Source organism: Procambarus clarkii, chromosome 23 (genome assembly GCF_040958095.1).
Source record: "Procambarus clarkii isolate CNS0578487 chromosome 23, FALCON_Pclarkii_2.0, whole genome shotgun sequence".
NCBI lineage: Eukaryota > Metazoa > Arthropoda > Malacostraca > Decapoda > Cambaridae > Procambarus > Procambarus clarkii.
In genome coordinates, this window is record NC_091172.1 from 35,675,353 (window position 1) to 35,695,714 (window position 20,362).

General features: G+C 42.6%; 1 protein-coding gene across 2 annotated transcripts in view; it reads right to left on the reverse strand.

Annotated features, from left to right (window-relative positions):
• Nucleotides 1-20,131, reverse strand: part of LOC123764028 (uncharacterized) — a 45,641-nt gene extending 25,510 nt beyond the window's left edge. The window contains exons 1-5 of one of the 2 annotated variants that reach the window (XM_045751481.2): nucleotides 19,478-19,701; nucleotides 18,144-18,217; nucleotides 14,479-14,584; nucleotides 6,456-6,489; nucleotides 4,853-5,000 (exon numbers count right to left, since the gene is read on the reverse strand). In XM_045751481.2, the coding sequence (XP_045607437.1) occupies nucleotides 4,853-5,000; nucleotides 6,456-6,489; nucleotides 14,479-14,566 (270 nt within the window). In that variant the 5' untranslated portion in view covers nucleotides 14,567-14,584; nucleotides 18,144-18,217; nucleotides 19,478-19,701. Of the gene's footprint in view, nucleotides 1-4,852; nucleotides 5,001-6,455; nucleotides 6,490-14,478; nucleotides 14,585-18,143; nucleotides 18,218-19,477 lie in introns of both variants that reach the window. The other variant, XM_045751480.2, reaches the window with a different exon arrangement.
• Nucleotides 20,132-20,362: the final 231 nt, after the last annotated feature.

The following is a 20,362-nucleotide window of genomic DNA, read 5'->3' on the forward strand; positions in this document are numbered from 1 at the left end:
CACAGAAGTCCGATGATAATAGAACGAAGAGTGAGATTGCAATACAGCCTGCTCCCATGGCGAGGCCTATATGCTCAGCAATGCCTCGTTGCCCAGTCTATACCAATTCGCTCATGACCACACAGTTCTTGTACTTATTTAGAGTATGAGGTTATTTTGGGCAACGAGTCAGAGGAAGGTGACTTTTTGGTTTTAGTGAAGTTGAATCAGAACATAGTATTACTACACCTGTCGCTAGTACCAGTGGTATTACCAAGCGATGTTTTCTCGTGTCAGTGTCTCGCCCAGCCAAGCGCTGCCGCATGGCACCACATGGAGACAATGAGGAACAAAGGCCCTCATGTTCACATGATTTTACCTCATCTTTAATTTGCACCCGTACTTTACGTAGACGGGCTTCAGCTCCTGGCCCAGGGTGTGCAACTATTCCTCGCTGTGGTGCCGCTGTTTCGACTTGCAAGACACCAGGTGTACTTGTGTGGAGTGATGGTGATGATTTTGTTCCACTAATTCCTGCCTTTGACAACAAAGATATTGGGATTACAGACCTTTTCTCCTGATACTGGCCAGGACATGTGTGAAATGGACTTTTTTGCTGCATATTTGGATGAGCCGCTCATGGAGCATATTGTTCAGCAAACGAACATTCATGTGGCTCATCTCATTGAACATGAGTTAACAGATTTTTCACGATTACAGCTTTGGAAACTCTACTGTAGCTGAAATGTATGTATTTCTTGCACTATGTATGTTGATAGACATTGTGTAAAACACGCTATTTCAGATTATTGGAGCAAAGACCACACTGCTTCAACACCTTTGTTCAGGAAATATATGCCTCGAGACATGTTTCAGATACTTCTCAGGTGTCTTCATTTTGCAAGTAATGAAGACCAGACACAGGATGATAGACTTTGGAGGGTGAGCCACCTTAGGAATGAACTTGATTGGAAAGTTCAGAGATTTCTACAAACCAGCTCAGAAGCTGGTGATTGATGAATCCCTTGTACTTTTCAAAAAACATGTTGCCTTCAAGCAGTATATTCCCTCAAAACGCAACAGATTCGGATTAAAATTCTTTGTTCTCTGTGACTGTGAAATAGGACTTGTGTTACACATGATTCTTGATTACACATGACCAACATGGTTTCTCAGGTAGTGTGGTGAAGACACTGATGACACCATGGCTGAACAAGGGCCACATTTTATATACAGATAACTATTATACAAGTCCCCTGCAAAATAGGTTCTTGCTTGAAAATAGAACTGGAGTGTGTGTGGGGCACAGTAAAGGCAAAAAAAAGGGAAATGCTAGTGTTTGGCAATAATATTGCAGTAGGTGACTGTGAGGTAAGAAAAACTGATCAAATACTCTCAGTGCTATGGAAAGACAGCAGAGAAGTGAACATATTCATAACTGTTCACACTGGAACAATGGTGAACAGTGGCAAGGTGAACAAAATAATGAAACAACCAATATATAAACCAGATTGTGTTATGACTATAACATCACCATGCGTTTGGTTGATAAATGTGACATGATGGTGGGGGCTGTCGAGTGTGTACGGAAAACACCGAGGTAGACAAAAAAAATTCCATCTTGTTGGACATAACCATGCTGAACAGTTTCGATATCTATCTGATGAAAACAGGTCGTAAACCAACTTTCTGCACGTTTAATTTTACAGTTGTGACACAGTAATAACAAAGTTTGGCAAAGACATTCCTGGCATACACAGACCCATTACTGTATGAACCCAGTGTTGCAGCATGCTGCTACACCCAGGCTCACTTACATGGAGGCTTTTCAAGTACACAGACTAAAATATTTGCCACCAGCTGGAAAGCGTGCAATAAGCCAGTGTGCATGTGTAGTTAGTAAAACCAGACTAACGAGACCACAGAAACGTAAACTGGTACAAACATGATATGAAGCATGTGCCATCCCTTTGTGTGCTGTCAACTGCTTCAATGACTACCACTGTGACAAGGACCTCTAAATGTCCAATAATAAGGGTGCAAAAACCGGTACATATTGAGCGAGTGTGTGTATATATATTAATGAAAAAACTGAATACATATTATATAAGGTGTAAAAGAAAACGTGTGTGTACATAATTGTGACACTAATATGCAAGTGTATATTGAATGGATGCAAGATGTATAATAATTCAACATCAAGTACTGTACCATTATATGGAACAGTATTAGTGAAAAAAAATTGTGGTAAAATACACCTAGACACTGTAAATAATACAGCAAAAATAAATTTGTGGCATCTCTGGGTGCTTGAAGACTGCGCGCGACACCTCCGGGACGCTCACTATGAGCGATCATGTTGGGTGTGACGACGTCATCGCCCAAGTTGTTGGCTCATTTACATCATTGGTAAGTACAGTGGAGCCTCAAGTAACGAGTTTAATCCATTCTGGCAACGAGCTTGTTATGTGGAAAACTCGTCTTTAGAAACTAATTTCCCCATTTAAAATAATGGAAATAAAATGATTCTGTTCCACGCCTCAAAAACATCAATACCTGTATCACCATTTTATATTGTAAATATAATAATGCACATGTAATCATAAATGTTTTGTTTTACTGTTTTCAACTGTACTTTACCTTATGGAGAGTCTTTGCTGGCTTGAGGAAGACAATGAGGAGGTGGGGAGGAGGAGAGGGGTTACGGTGTGGAGGGCGAATCCACCTCTGAGTCAGGCGGGCTCTCTTCTTGGGAATTTCACCCCACTGGGACCGAGTTGTGGTTATTTATTTATATATATATATATTTATTTATTTATTTATTTATATACTAGAAGGTACATTGGGTTTGTGAGAATACATAGCATGGTATTTACAATCTTGTAAAACCCCTAGTATGAGCAGCGTTTCGGGCAGAAATTTCACTATCGTGGTTGATAGTGGTTCACTATCACTTGCTCGTCTTTTCTCTACTTTTGCAAAGAACGTATCTATCAAACATTCACAACACTTCCCTGATCTCACTGGAAGAAGCAGCAGCATCCTCCCTTATCTCCTCCTCCCCTGATGAGAGCTCTTGTACCTCCTCTTGACTCAGCTCCTTAGTTCCAGAAGTTCCTCAGTGGTCAGTTCCTCACTGTACTCCTCCACTAACTCCTGCCCATCAGCAGCATCCAACTCCAGACCCAAAGTTTGCTCCAGAGCAACAATATCTTCTTCAAAATGGTGCAAATTGTTGAGGAGGAACTGCCATACTCCCTGGCATGATCAAACAGACACCACGCTCATGCTTTGCTATAATTTCCTTCTTCAAATCCATAGTAATTGTGTCTTTCTTCCTCTTGACAACACTATCTTTAGCAAGCAGCTTCTTTGGCGACATCATGCGTTACAAAACAAAAAAAAACAAAGAAAAGCACAAATAAATGCAGAGGGATGCTTGTCCTGCACGATACAACAACAATACTGTCATCGGAGGCGTCCAAGAATTTGCGAGAACGGGCGAGAACGCTAGGGAGCACCATGTGGTTTTGCTCGTTAATAGAGCCAAAGCTTGTCAGTAGAGAAATTTTCGGCGAATGACTCGCTAGTTACTCGAAATGCTCGTAGATAGGGCCGCTCGTCACTCGAGGTTCCACTATACAATTCAATTTTTTTTTTCTTGAGCTCAGGGAACACAAATTAACAGTTTTATAAGACAAAAAAACGTTTGAGCCTATGGGTGTTGAAGGCCATATAGCCCAGAGGAGTTTAAGGGTTAAACACGCACTGTATCTTGTGCTACCCACTCCCCCAATATTTGTACCTAAGCCATACACCACCTTCACCACTGTAATTACTGCTATCATCTTATATCATGGTTATTATTTTGAATGTATCTAGAAATAATCCTCAAATTATGCTACAATGTACATGTTCATAATTCTCAAATTTCACTATAATGTACCTACTAATTTTCTTCCAATTTTCTTACAATGTACCTGTTAAAAATTTTAAATTTTGCTACAAATTACCTACTTAAAATTATCTGTTATATTAAGGACCTGCCAAAACCCTATGCGTGTTAGTGGCTTTACAAGAATATAAAAACATCAATGTTATGAACTCTCATAAACCCATTGTACCATCTTGTATATATATAAATAATAAATAAATAAAACTAAAATGCCTATTCAAGCTCTCTTCTTGACATCACAAGCAACTGCCAACAGAGGACTCTTGCTAACTTGCTCATTTATTCACCAACAGGAAGAAGTGCCATGCATGGTTTCAAAATGCCTCACAAGAACTCAAGACACTTAACACCTAAACTGTACACAGGAAAATAGATGTAAAGAGGGAGGGACAGGGGGCAACCAGATGATTTCAATTAGTAAGATTCTTTTCATATTTACTCAAAACCTTATTTGCCAGTTATTACATTCAGCTACCCCTTCAGGTAAGCCATTAATGAAAACACTTTGTTGGTGGTTACTCAGTTACTTATAATGCAAAGAGTGCAATTTGGACTGGCTTTAATTTTTATGAGTGCATCTCTTGCCATCCTGGGCAGTAATGTATGATTTCCAGTGATGCCCTTGTACTTAACCTGACCTTCCGGGGTGCTTGTAAATTATACACGTTACCAGTGCCAGAATACCATTCTGCCCAACTGTTTTATAATCCTACTCAACAGACACAGTGGATCTTACTTTAGGGGACAACTGAATGTGATTGCTCAGAAAGCTTCATAATCTTTCTGAGTGAATTTCACCTTTTAAAGGTTTTCTTACTATCACAAAGTACATTCAGCCTTTATGATAAAAAACAAAATTGCTAAATCCTATATGAATGATTCTTTTAGTTTAAAAATGTAGCAGAATATTGAACTCACCTTAAAAGTGACCAGGTACTCATTAAGAACAGTTGCCTTGGAAATCACAACCTCTGTTAGCTCCTCTTCGTTGGCAATAACGACTCTTGGCTCCTCGCCCGTTATCTCATATATTAAGCCCTCTCCGTACAGAGCACTTACATATTGACTGGCAACCAATGAAAGAAAATTTGTGAGCATTAACTTTTTAGGAACACTATTTTACGGCATATATGTTTTTATAGCATCTATATCAATCCTAAAACTTTAGTGGTACGAGATGCTAAAATTTATCATCGGTAAATACAGGGTAGCCACAATAAATCCGATGACACTTAAATGAGTCGTCCAATTGCAGAATTTCCAAAAATCATTTCCTTAATTATTCTATAATATTGGATTCTTCATGATAAACCTCAAAAGATATGAACAGTTTGTGCCAAGCTTATCAGGGGGACCAACCAGTGTATCAAGGGACCAACCACAGATCACTGTGGCTAACTACCCATCACTCAAGACGATGATCACTTGAATCTCAGAATTTTTCGTCATTGTGCAAATTACCTGACCAAAATGCAGGCAAGTACTGCATAGTAATATTTATTTTACAGCTAGATAGATCAATTATTTATGAACATATTCATATTTTTTAATTTACTCATGATAATAAATAAGAATTGGTTAATTGTTTATAAATTTTATGCTGTATTCAGTGACCATACAACTTATAATACTTATGTCATTCATCATTTATAAAGCTTATGCCATTTATCATTCAACTGTTACTCTAGGAATACAGTGTCATTTCTAAGTATTTTGACACAAAATTCGTGATGATAACTCAGAAAAAATATGTTGGAAAACTTAAAAGTGTAAAATAAACATTTTAGCCATGGTTGAGTGGGAATTGGCCATGAAGGTGATAACAGTATTAACCCGTTAACACCTTCATGGTCCGGCCATCACCAGTATTAATGGTCAACACCTTAATACTGACTGTACATATTTTATCATAGTAATCTCTAACAGGATTATTTTGAAAACGTACAGAGCTCATGAGAACAGCTGTCCCACTTATAATTATATTTCCCAAACTGTGATCGTGGACTTGTGATTGTTCTTATATTTCATTTGGTTATGCTGGAAATTCTCACCAGTTTAGTCTTCTTCTTCAGCGCTATTTATTTATTTATTTTTTGAAACTTTTGTCAAATATTTTAAATATATAACTATACTTGCATCTGAGTACATTATAGTGTTCTAATTATTTACTGATCACATTCCCAACAATCCAAAGTTTGTGAGAGGATGAAAGCTTCATATAACCAAATCAGTAGCTTTACTAAGAATTCTATTTTGTAATGAAAGCTAATAATTTTACCCTTTATTTTAATTCAACATCTTTATAATTAAAGATACATGCACAGAGATTCTATTTTTAAAGGTACAAAGCCATAAATGCTCTCATCTATGTAACAAATAATGTACAAGGAATTAGGAGTCAACTTTAAGTAAATCTAACATCCTCAAATACAGTAGTAGTAAAATCTACACAGGACGTCAATTAATTATTTTGTGTTAATGACTTTCAACAAAAATAAAAAAAATAAAAACATGTACTCACCCAGATGAGCTATACTGCTTCAAAGCATGTGCTTCTGAAAAAAAAATATTGCTATGAATCAATCACAGCATGAAATTTGGAGCTATAAATAACATCCAGATATAGAGGCACTGCACGTAATGCGGTGGTCTGCACAGCCGGCTCACTACTGCAACGTTCTGGGGTTTGGTTCAAATGGCAAGGAGGACATGTTTGGCCAAGTTTCTTTTCACCTGATGCCTGTGTTCAATTCTTAGTAAATAGTCACTCAGGAGTTAGGGTAACTGTTGTGGGTTGCATCCTGGAGTAAGGTCAGTTGTTAGTACTAGGGGGGACCTCAAAAAGACTATCAGGCATCCTGTCCTCAACAATGGACAAACAATTTTAGCCTTATTCCTTGAAAGATGTACTCAAATAAAATTAACAAATATATATAAATACATACATTACTGAAGAACATTAACATTTATAAGAATGATTTTAAAACACAGTATACAAATAATATCCAGAATATTCACACCTAATGTCCTCATACTAGTGCTTAAGTTATGTGTAACTATGTAAACAAAAATGATCATATCTGACAATTGATTTATCAATTGTAAACCAAAATGAAATTGATCAGAAAACCAAGGAATACAAGTGTGTTATTGCTTCTTTCATGCATACTCTTTAAAATAACCAGCGTTGAATGTAATGAAACGCCATTTTCTGGGCGAGTCCCGGAGGCTCCCCGGAGCTATCCAGGCTAAATGGATATGGATATCTTTCTGGCATCAGTCAATGCATGGAGTTATTGCCTACCGGGGACCACGAGCCAGAACCTGGCCCCCTCTAGAGAGGCACGAGGAGCAATGGCCTATAGAGACCCTCCCTGTGGTTGGGAGCATTCTATGTCTGCCATCAACCAGGATAGGCACCTAGAAAGGTAGGCGCCCCAAAACAAACCCCTTTTTTGGTAAAAGTATTGTGACCAAAAGCTGAACAGGTGGACAGAACTCCCCAAATGAAAATTAACAAACTAGCATGACGTCATCACGTCACCGTGCAGCTGTCTGCGCAACCCCCCCCCCCCCTGGGAGGGGGAAGGAGCAGCTCCAGACCCATTTGCGGGCGACCCAACCTACAGTTCTTAGGCCGGATGTCTAAAAATCGTGAAAAACACCGCGGACGGGAGGGAGGGTGGGATGCCGGGGAGCCTCCAGGACTCGCCCAGAAAATGGCTTTTCATTACATTCAATGCTGGTTTTCTGAGGGAGCCCCGTCAGCTCCCTGGAGCTAACTACCCAAAGATAAGGAAAAACAGGGACTTACCCGGGAGGCGGTTCGTCCTCACTCCTCAACACGAAGTTGAGACAACTGGCTGCAACCGCCGACCCAAAGCAATGCAGGCCCTACCTGGCCCCGGAATATTCACCCGGTAGCGAGCAGTCAGGACCCTGTTTGACCTCCAAAAACCCCGCGCCCGAATGTCAACCCAAGACATGTTGCCAAAGACGGCAGCCAAAGTAGCAAACTTACACACGAGGATAAACCGCAGGCTGACTAGACTTAATAACCCTGCGGACAACTTGAGAGACCCCGAGCCCAGGAACAGGAAAGAAGGGAAACCGGGTCAACCCAAAGCACATCCCCGGCCACCGAAGCCGTGGCGTGCAAATAACGGTGGAGAGCCGCAACTGGACACAACACATGATACACCCCCAGCCTGACCAACCAAGCATCAACAACCCAAGGCCTCCTCCGAAACGCAGTCGTTTCATTCTTCACCAGAAAAGAAGGAGGCGGCTGCCACCAAACAAAACGACCACCAGGACTGAAGGAGCAGAAACCCCTGCACCGGAGGAGAGCATGAAGCTCCCCGATCCGACCCCAAGGCCAATGACAACAGGAAAAAAGCTTTATAAAAACAATCCCGAATGAAGGGGGCCACAACAAACCAAGGAGAAGAGAGAAACGAGAGCACCCGGTCCAGAGACCAGGACAGTTCAGGAGGCGCATGAGCAGGCCGTAGGTGAAAGAACACCTGAGACAGCTTGCAGAACGGGGCAGAAGTAACATCGACACCAAAAGCAAGCTGAAGCAGCTCCGCCAGCGCCGCACGATATGAGGCATCAGTATTGGGCACAAGATGACAGTCCTGGAACAACCAAGAGAGAAAGGACAGAACAACCCTATCAGAGACTGAAGAATACAGTACCTACGCATTGATAGGAAGAACCGGAAGGACTGTCAGGAAACTTCATACTGTTGCCGAGACGAAGCACGCAGGTTAGAGACCAACAACGAAGCCGCCTGCGCACCATACAAGTGACGATGAACCAGAGTAAAAAACTCCAGACACAAAGACTCGAGAAGATCGAACCAGCCTCGTACTGGGCTGGACCAATCCGCTGAAAAAGGCGGAGCCGCGTGAAGACCCTCGGGTTCGGACACCGAGCAAGCTGCGTCTGAAACCAAGGCTGGGTCGGCCACCAAGGAGCCAGAAAGACAACTCTTCCCTGGTAAGTCTCCAAGCGAGACAGGACCTGCAGCAATAGCTGAACCGGGGGGGAAAGAGGTACAGGTAACCCCACCTCGCCCAGTCCTGCCTGAAGGCGTCGACCCCAACAGCCTCGCAGTCGGGGAAGGGCGCCACGTATACCAGGAGACGCCTCGACCACGCCGACGCGAAGAGATCCACGTCTGGCACAGCCAACAAAGAGAGTCGGTGTCGACCGCCCATTCCATGGAAAGGGGAAGGAAATGAGACAGGCCGTCCACCAGGACGTTAGACATCCCCCCCTCCCCCCAGACCTATTTGGCATTAGCGTTGTGAAATTTTCATCCCAATATGTTAAATGATTTTTTTATTTTTAAAAATAAAAATTTTTAAAGGCCAGATTTCACACAGATTGAGTTAGTATGTTATTATGCTCTATTTTACTATATATCATATAAATACATTGCCCAAATGGCAATATTTCTTGTGTCCCTTTGAGCAAAAAGCTGACCACTTTTTTTGTGTGTTTTTTCTCTTCTTTGTTTCTACGCAGATTTTGCTGTAGCTTCTACATCATGAAGAATGCTTATCCGGCACTATGCACGTGAAGTTGGAACAAATTTGTTTAACATGTTAATGAGCCACAGGTGGCAGAACTTGGGACTTAGTTTTTTTTTTGGCCGATTTATTTACGGATTTCAAAATCTATTCTCGTTGTCTCTTTAGGTTGTATTGATGAATGAGGACCAGATGAGAGCCTTATCACTTATGTATGGGCAATAAAGTTACTGCAATATATGCATTTGTTATCCTTAACCTATCCTAATAGTTCGTTTTTTGGGGGGAGGGGGTATTTTTTCTTTACATCATTTCAACATATATTGACCTACAACTTTCACATATTTGAGTATGAATGCCAAGAAATGTTTAAATAATCAAGAAAATTCATTAATTAGAACTACCATAAAAAAAGACAGTATCAACAATTCAGTTTCTGACCGATTCTCACCATTTTTACATGTGCAATGTTCTTAGTTCTAAGGTGTCCTTATTGTCGTTTAGTCATACAGCCATAACGTTAAGAGTTACTGTATACATTTTTTGCATCTATATTTTGCACATATTTGGACGAAGACATTCAAAAAAATGTTTTACAGTAAACTATACTCTTAAACAATATTTTTCTATAAGGAACATGAATGTTATATGCAATTCTGAGACCATAATGAATAAAATAACAATTGGTGACTTAATATTTTGACACCTAATTTGAAATTGTGAATTTTTTTCTTTTTTTCATTATATTTTTAACTTTCTGTTCATAGTATGATGTTGATCCATTATGAAAAGTTGGAGCATTTACCATGAATATATTATTCACAAAAAAATTGAATGTGTTTGAGGAAGTTTCGGTACACAAGCACTGGGCCCCTTAAGTACGTTTGCTTAAGTATTAAGTTTGGGTATTAAGCTTAAGTTTGGGTAGTATAAACCTTTAAGGGTTTGAATTAATAGTAATATATTCCCTAATAGAAAAAATTAAAATAGCATTTTAATTTGTATACTGTATTTTAACCATAACACTATCTCAAATGAAAATAAAGTTGTACTTTTTGAGATAAGCACCTGCTTTATTAGAGCAGGTGCAACACCATCTTAGATTTGGTAAGTTCAAACACTATAAAATTTATGTAGAAAATGTACTGCTACTAAAAAACCAGCATTGAATGTAATGAAACGCAATTTTCTGGGCGAGCCCCAGAAGCTCCCTGGAGCATATCGGGCTAATGTATGTTATATTAGAAAGGGACATTAGCTAAGGAGTTCAGACCTACCAGGGACCAGCGCCAGAACCTGGCCCCTTCAGAGAGGTTTCAGGGAGCAATGGGCCTGGGAAGCCCCCTTGTGGTTGGGGTTTTCCTTATCTGCCATCAACCGGGGTTAGGCACCCAGAAAGGTAGGCATAACAAAAAAAAAAAAACAGTGTAAGACACTAAAACAAAAAAATGAACAGAGGTAAAAACTCCTTACAATACCAAGCAAACAAACAAACATCACACTTTACTGCCGCGCCGATTGTCCGTGCAGCACTCCCCACCCCGAGAGGGGGTCCCCAGACCTCATAGCGCCGGCTGCCTAGCATCAGTTCGGAAGTTAAGCTTCAACCAACGTGAAAAAAACGCCAACCCGGTGGGAGGGAGGGTTGCCAAGGAGCCTCTGGGGCTCACCCAGAAAATGGCGTTTCATTACATTCAACGCCAGTTTTCTGTGGGGAGTCCCTACGGCTCCCTGGAGCTTCATACCCAAAGAGAAGGAAAAGTAAGGGCTGACCCGGGAGACGGCCGCCACAAACTCCACAACGCGAAGTCGAGAGAACAGGCAGCAACCTGCAACCCAAAGCAACACAAGAACACACAGGAGCAGACACGCTCACAAAAGAATGGGTGGCCAGGAACCTGTGCGACCCCCAAATCCTCGCGCCCGAAATGAGCCCAAGACATCACCAAACATAACAGCAAAAGTCGCAAACAGCACGGGCGCAAGGATGGACCGCAGGCTGGTAGACTAAGAAACCTGCGGACAACCTGGGAGATCCCAAGCCCTGAAACAGGAAACAAAGGGAACCAGATCAACCCAAAACGCATCCCCAGCCAAGGCACACAGGTAACGGCGAAGAGCCGCAACCGGACAACACATAACACGCCCCCGGCCGAACCAACCAAGTATCAATAACCCAAGGACCCTCCCGGAAAGCAGCCGTCTCGACCATTGCCAGAAGGATGGAGAAAGGCTGCAAATGTACAAACCTACCACCAGTACCAAAAGAGTAGAAACCCATGAGCCGGAGGAGAGCCGGAAGCTCCCCGACCCGACCCGTAGAGGTCAATGCCAACAAAATACAGTATGGCCTTTGAAAAACAATCTTGAACTGAAGGGGCTACCACAAACTGAGGAGAGGAAAGATAAGAAGGCACCCTGATCAAGGACCAGAACGGCTCAGGCGGCGCATGAGCAGGCCGGAGGTAAAACAATACTGTACGAGAAAGCGTATGGAACGGGGCGGATGTGACGTCCACCCCGAAAGCAAGCAGGAGCGGTTCCACCAGTGCCACACGATACAAGGCGACAGTAAGAAGCATCAATTAACAGCCTGAAAACCCCAGAAAGGTCAAGACAACCCGATGCGAAAGAGAAGACAACCTACGAAGAGCAAGAAAATGGTGAATAGAAATGCCAGGAATGTCATACTGTCACCGAGACGAAGCTCACAGGTGGGACACCATCAACGAAGCCACCTGATCACCATAGAGATGGTGATATACCCGCGTCAAAAGACCAGATGCAAAGAGCTGAGGAGAGAGCCGAACCAGTCACGTACAGGACCGGTCCGACCTGCCAAAAGAGATGGAGCCGCGGGAAACGCCCCGGGTTCGGACACCTATCAAGCAGTGTCTGAAAACAAAACTGGGCCGACCACCAAGGGACCACGAGGACTACTCTCCTTCGGAAGGACTCCAGCCAAGCCAGAACCCAAAGCAACAGCTGAACCCGGAGAAGAGGAAGAGGTAACTCCACCTCGACCAGTCCTGCCGAAAGGCATCCACTGCGAACGCCTCGCAGGCGGGTAAGGGTGCCACATAGAATGGGAGACGCCGAGACCACGCCAACGTGAAGATGTCCAGGTCCAGGAGTCCATACGTCCGGCACAGCCAACGAAACAAGTAGGCGACGACTGCCAATCTGTGAACAGAGGAATGAACCGAGACAGGCCGTCCGCTAGGACGTAGGACACACCCCGGACATGAAACGCATGTCTAGCCAAACCCCGAGAATCCAGCAGAACGAGCCACTCGAAGGTACCAACCCCAAACGTCAAGGACCTAAGAGAATCTCCATGGTTCCGGCAATGACCCACCTGGGAACAGTCCAAATGGAGCCGGATGGGAGAGCCTCGAGTGACCCAAACTCTCCAAAACGCAAACCCTACAGCCACGAACTCCTGAACCGTGCTGTGAACCCGACAGATGGACCTCACCATTCCCGTCCGGCTTGGTGAGCACTGGTCACAAAGCTCCAGCCGAGAGATGACTCATCCGTGAACACATGGGGAGGCGCCAAGGCACGGAACCCCGAAAACCTTAAAGAGAAAGCCGGTGACGCAGCACAAACACAAGATCCCCGGAGGACGAACCCAACGACTACGAGAGCAGAAGGGGAGACCCCGAAGGAACCAAACGGACGCCGAAGCCAAACCCAACCCGGCAGGCAGATCAGCACGGCGAAGTTCCGACTTCCGCATAACCGCTCGAGCAACCGCTGAGCGACCCGGGACCCCCCTCATAAACAGGCGAAGATGGGACCACAGCCACAGTAACACTTCTGGAGGGAAAGACAAAGAAGCGGTCCAAGAGTCCTAAACAAGACCCAGCCAGGTCCGTACCCGGGACGGAACCAGATGGAATGGCCTCCAGATCACCAGGAAACCGAACCCGGCGATCTGGAAAGAACCACACCCCTTAGCGAGCAGACAAGTGGAGCGACTTGGAGCCCACACCAGCCAGTCGTCGAGGTAGGCCAGAAACGGAATCGCGAGCAGACGCAGACAGGCCACCAAGATCCGGTAAAGATGCGTAAATACACCAAGTGCCAACTACAAATTAGGGAAGGCAACAAAAGTGGCAAGCCTGAAGCCCCACCACCAATTGTGCCAGTCCCAGAACCCTGGAGAGGAACGTGCTAAGAAGTGACCCGGAGGTCCAGGGACACCATCCAGGCACCCAACCCCAACAGAAGCCGGACCGGAGACAACAGTCTTCCGAAGAGGGCAAAGAATCCAGGACACAGACTGAACAAGTCCAGAAGAACCGCAGATCCACAAGGCCCGTGTCTGCACTAGAACAGGTGGGAACCACGGAAAGATGGGGCGGAATGACCACATCCAAACGCACCCACACTAAGATGACATGACGGAAGCGCAGAAGCCCACCCCGCCAGCCCCGAACCCCCCAAAGGGGGAGAAGCTGCCTGATGCCACCAGAGGCCGGAAGATCTTTAGTTTTACTAATACAAATAGTCAAATTTCCCCCAAAAAATTATGCAAATATATCATGTTTATTGCTATTAATAAAATCAATAAATGAACTTAGGAAAAAATGCTTCCTTTAGATTTTAGACAAACTTTACATATAAGGTGTAAGTTTCATGTAAATTGAATAAAAATGAAAGAGTACCAACTCGTTTATGTTACTTGAAAAATAAATCATTAATAAATAAATATAGTCACAATAAAAGTGACTCAATGCTGCGTCGTTAGTAGGCGATAGTGATAATTATTAATTAATGCTGATATTTTAAATTACATGCAAGACAGACAACATATATTGCAGACAATGTAAAGAAAAATATCTCCTGGGAAAAGGAACTTTACTGGGGGTAACAATTTGCTCACAAGAGCTCTCCTAAATCTGACATATGCACATAGGCCACCTTGCAAATAAAATGCTAATACACAAAGTTCCTATTTCCACATGGTGTGTACACACAAACCATCTTCCTCCTCACCTATGATAGGCGTAGAGAGGGGCACATTCTCTATGGCAGACTGCTGAGGGACACACACTACCCAGTTGGGCTCACACCATCTTGCCATCTCCTCACCATGGTGCTCCTGGCAAAAATTGAAGTATGACAGTAATTTGCAGTTTTTGTTATGTATCAGTTTGAAATCAATTCATTCAAAGGAAAAAATAATTATTGTAATGAATTTGATATCTATGCTAAAAGATAATAAAAAATAAGTTGCTTAGGCAAAGAACTTATAACTATGCATCCAAATGGATAATGTTAAAACCCCCCAAAAATCAGCATCGAATGTAATGAAATGGCATTTTCTGGGCGAGCCCCAAAGACTGCCTGGAGCTATTAAACTGACAAGTAATTACCTAAGTGTAGTTAGAGGATGAGAGCTACGCTCATGGTGTCCCGTCTACCCAGCACCCTTGCCATATAACGCTTTGAAACTACTGACTGTTTTGGCCTCCGCCACCTTCTCACTTAAAACTTGTTCCAACCATCTACCACTTTGTTTGCCTAAGTGAATTTCTTATATTTCTTCTGCATCTTTGTTTATATCTATGACCTCTTGTTCTTGAAGTTCCAGGTCTCAGGAAATCTTCCCTATCGATTTTATCAATTCCTGCTACTATTTTGAACGTAGTGATCATATCACCTCTTTTTCTTCTATCTTCTAGTTTTTGCATATACAGTATAATGCCTCTAACCTCTCCTCGTAACTCTTGTCCTTCAGTTCTGGGAGTCACTTGGTGGCATGTCTTTGCACCTTTTCCAGTTTGTTTATGTGCTTCTTAACCCTTCCACTGCTCAGGGGTCCTGAGGACATTTACACCCCTGTGCGCAAGAAAAAAAATATTCAAAAATTTTTTCCGTCTTCTAAACAGGTTAATTTGTGTCCCCTGAGCACGGGGGGAGAGAAAAAAAAAAAAAAAAAAAAAAACGTAGGTGACATATTTTGGGCGCAATTGACCGCGGAAGTCTGGCAAAAAGTGGGCGTTGACAGAGCGGGCGTCAGAGCCGGTCAGCGTCACCCGCGCTGACAAGTGGGAGTTGCCACAAAAATATTATCACTTAATTATTTCTATGTCTGATTGATTTTTTCTTATTTTTTTACAGTAATATTATTCAATAGTGTGTATTGTAATATATTTATATAATAAAAGAGGTGAATAATTGCTATACAGTACTCAAAAGTATTGTGTGCATATTAGTGATTCAATTATTATGTTCATAAAACAATAAACAAATAGTTTTGCTGCTATTACACTCTATACACAGGTTATATATAACTGCATGTTTTGTTCACCATAACGAACCACTAAGTTGGTACTCACTGCCACTCCCTCAACACACGCACTAAACTTTCTCCCCCAACAATACCATTTGTGGTGTTATTACACTATATACAGACGTTATATACAAGTATGTATATGTTTTGTTCACCACAACTGTACAGCTAAGCTGATATAGTTAGTTCAGGCACTAAGAGTCGTCGCTATACACACAGTCAGCTGGCGGCTGCCTCCCTCACTCATTCAAGGTCAGGTGCACTAAAATTTCTCCCCCAACAATACAGTTTGGGGTGTTATTACACATATAAACATATTATATATAAGTATATACATGTTGTATGCACCATAACTGTACACCTAAGCTTGTAGTGCGCCCAAAGAGCATAGTGGCCACCCTCTAAACAGCTAGACAAATCATGCAGACGACGTCACCTCTGTCACCCAAATGGCTCCTCCCAGCATAATCCTTTTGCTGTTATTACACTAATACACACATTATATATAAGTAACTACATTTGTGTTCACCATAGAGAACCACTGAGCTGGTACGGTGAAAGCAAACAATAACAGGTGACCACACAGTCAGTAAAGATGCTATCTCCCTCCGTCTCTCAGCATCACTCCTCCCACAGCACTAATTATTACAACAATCCTGCTATTATCACAACCCTGGTTATTTATATCACAGTCAGGGGTCATCTGTAATATTGTCATCGCTAAATAATAACAATTATATATTTATTTTGACATTTTTCGGCGATGCTGTGGTCACAAGCTGAACAGCAACGGTGTTCGCTCATGCTGCGTGCGCCAGCTTTGGTTGCTTCAACAGTACTGTGCCTCTCACACCTGAGAATATTGCCCACGATTTAAAAAAAAATGGCGTCTGTTTACAAGAGCCCTGAGGAAGCTAATGTGAACCCCGTGTAGCCGCGGGCCATTTGAATCGGGCCTGGCACCCTTGGGTGTATATATACGCCATGCGCACGGTGGGGCATGTTACTCAGAGCGCATATATACGCCATGCGCAGTTTAAGGGGTAAGACATGGGTACCACAAAACCACTGCATATTCTAGCTTTGGACTAACAAAAGTCGTGAACAATTTTTTTAGTATTTCACCATTCATGTATTTAAAAGCAATTCTGAAGTTAGAAAGTGTAGCATGGGCTCCTCGCACAATATTCTTAATGTGGTTCTCGGGTGACAGTTTTCTATCTAGAACCACCCCTAGATCCCTTTCTTTGTCAGAATTCTTTAAAGATTTCTCACATAATTTATAGGTTGTGTGGGGTCTATGTTCTCCTATTCCACATTCTATAACATGGCATTTATTAACATTAAATTCCATTTGCCAATGGTGCTCCATATACACGTATTTTGTCCAGGTCTTCTTGAATGGCATCACAATCATCTAAGTTTCTTATCCTTCCAATTATCTTAGCATCATCAGCAAACATGTTCATATAATTCTGTATTCCATCTGGTAGATCATTTATGTAGACAATGAACATTACCGGTGCAAGAACTGAACCCTGTGGAACTCCACTTGTGACATTTCTCCAGTCCGATATATTGCCTCTGATTACGGGCCTCATTTTTCTATCAGTTGGGAAATTTTTCATCCATGTTCCATCCCATTTTCCATCTATTTCAGCTTACCTGTCACCCCTCCAATATGTTCCAGTTTCCAGAACAACCTCTTATGTGGAACTCTGTCAAAAGCCTTTTTTAGGTCCAGATAGATGCAGTCAACCCAACCAACTTTTTCCTGTAAAATCTCTGTGGCTCGATCATAGAAACTGAGTAAATTCGATACACAGGATCTTCCAGATCAAAAACCATACTGTCTGTCTGATATTATATTTCTTTGCAGGTGTTCTACCCATTTAGGTTTAATTATTTTTTCCAATATTTTGACTATTACACTTGTCAATGATACAGGTCTATAATTAAGGGGGTTTTTCCCTGTTTCCACTTTTGTAGATTGGAACTATGTTAGCCTTTTTCCACACATCAGCTACAACTCCTGTAAACAGAGATGCCTTCTCCCCGGCCAAAATAAGAATCCAGGACAAATCGCTCACAAAGTGCGTGGGGCGAATGTGTTACCACTGTACCATGGGGACTGCCAGACGTGGTCAGAAGACTGAAAATACTTTTTAATATAAAAAATTGCACGACCTTGCATGTGGAGCATAACATGTATCAACTACCAAATCAACTACAAAATTCAAATGTTTATTCAGGTAAAAGAACATACATAGATGAGTTACAAACAATGTTGGATTTATAGATAAAGCTAGTACATACAATACCTAAAGCCACTAACACGCATAGCGTTTCGGGCAAGAAGAATTACCTTGCAGCAGATTGATGAAGATAAGGACTTTGGAGTCTGAATCCACTAATCACTGAAAATTGCACAAGTGGGAGCTGAAATGAGAGAAAAATAAAAAACCCTAAGAAGTTAAATGAACCTTTGAATTCAAGAAAAAGAAGGTAGTTATTTAACTTTAAATATCTCTGGAGAGCCCCTGCTTGAACTATTGTAGCCAAGTATGGAGATCACATCTTCAGAAAGACACAGCTGCTTTTGAGAAAGTTCAACACCAGGCAACAAAAATCATTCCAGAACCAAGTTGACTCGTATCTTTTTTTTTTTTTTTTGAGATATATACTGTACAAGAGTTGTTACATTCTTGTACAGCCACTAGTACGCATAGCGTTTCGGGCAGGTCCCTGGAATACGATCCCCTGCCGCGAAGAATCATCGTTACAACCAAGTACACATTTTACTGTTGCGTTAAACAAAGGCTACAGTTAAGGATTTGCACCCAGTAAATCCTCCCCGGCCAGGATACGAACCCATGACAAACCGCTCGCGGAACACCAGGCGAGTGTCTTGCCACTACACCACGGAGACTGTTAAATCAGGATCAGGAACGGCTGAGGTCCACAGGGCTAACAACACTACAAACCAGACACGACAGGACTGATCTCATTGAAAAACTGAACAACTTGGGTCCTGCTGGTACAGTTGGCTTTATTCTAGACTCACAATTGGGAATTCCAGGCTCGAGTCCCGGCCAAGACAGAAATGGTTGGGCAAGTTTCCTATCACCTAGTGCTCCTGTCCACCTAGCAGTAAATAGGTACCCAGAAGTTAGTCAGTTTATTGTGGGGTTGCATCCTGGGGAGGATCAATTGTTCAGCCCTGGCATGGGGGTGGGGGAGAACCTAAATATAAACCTAACATGTATATATACACTGGCTGCTTGTCCCCCCCAAGACAATGAATTATTATTAGTGCTCTATTGATCCAGACCACTTGGTTAAACAGATAAAGTTAGATGTAACACGAACCAGGAGCAACGGGTTGAAGCTCAACAAGACACAATGTAGGACTGAAAACAGGAGATGCTTTTTCACCCATAGAGCTATACACCCATGGAACCGCCTACCCGCCCAACCCGTAAATGCCAACCATTACTGCACACCAAAATCTGGCTGGATAAAAATCAAGACAAATTAGGGAAGTTTTGACCTGCCGTCGGCTTCCTGTCCTCGTCGAGGCCACTAGAGAGGGTGACCGTCAGATAAACAGTATGCCCCGTCAATACACTCACCTGTGTGACTCCCTACACACTCACCCGAGTACCCCCCCCCCCCCCAACACACAGAGTAAACACTCACCTTAACGTGTCTGTAGAAGACATTGTTCTCGAGTGCGTCATCGGTCATGCTTGCAGGGGTGTGGAGTGTGAGGTGTGGAGGTGGTGGTGATGGAGGTGCCAGCATGCAGGAGGGGGCAGCATGTGGCCTCACAGCCCCGTCTAGAGTGCACGTGCGGCCGCCTCTCAGCTGGACAGGAATGTCACAACAACACGGCCGGGCTTCCCACACTCACCCCTTCACCTCTACCTTCATTTGTATTTATTTATTTATTTATTTATTTATTTATTTACAAGAAGGTACATTGGGTTTGTGAGAATACATAGCATAGTATTTACAATCTTGTAAAGCCACTAGTACGCGCAGCGTTTCGGGCAGGTCCTTAACCTTAATAAAATTAACAGATAATTTTAAGTAGGTAAATTCTAGCAGAATTAATAAAATGATAACAAATACATTGCAAGAAAAAAATGAGATGAGAGAGATTAGTAAGTATATTAGGTAAAGTACATACATACAAGGTAAGATACAAAAGTTGATGGCTTTATAGATAGAGCTAGTACATACAATGCCTTCATACAATGCTAGTACATACAATGTACATACAGTCTCCGTGGTGTAGTGGTAAGACACTCGCCTGGCGTTCCGCGAGCGCTATGTCATGGGTTCGTATCCTGGCCGGGGAGGATTTACTGGGCGCAATTCCTTTGTAGCCTCTGTTTAACGTTAGTTTAGTTCATTTATTATGCACCCCATACCCATTTTGCAACAGTAAAATGTGTACTTGGATGAAAAAACGATTCTTCGCGGCAGGGGATCGTATTCCAGGGACCGTAGGATTAAGGACTTGCCCGAAACGCTACGCGTACTAGTGGCTCTACAAGAATGTAACAACTCTTGTATATA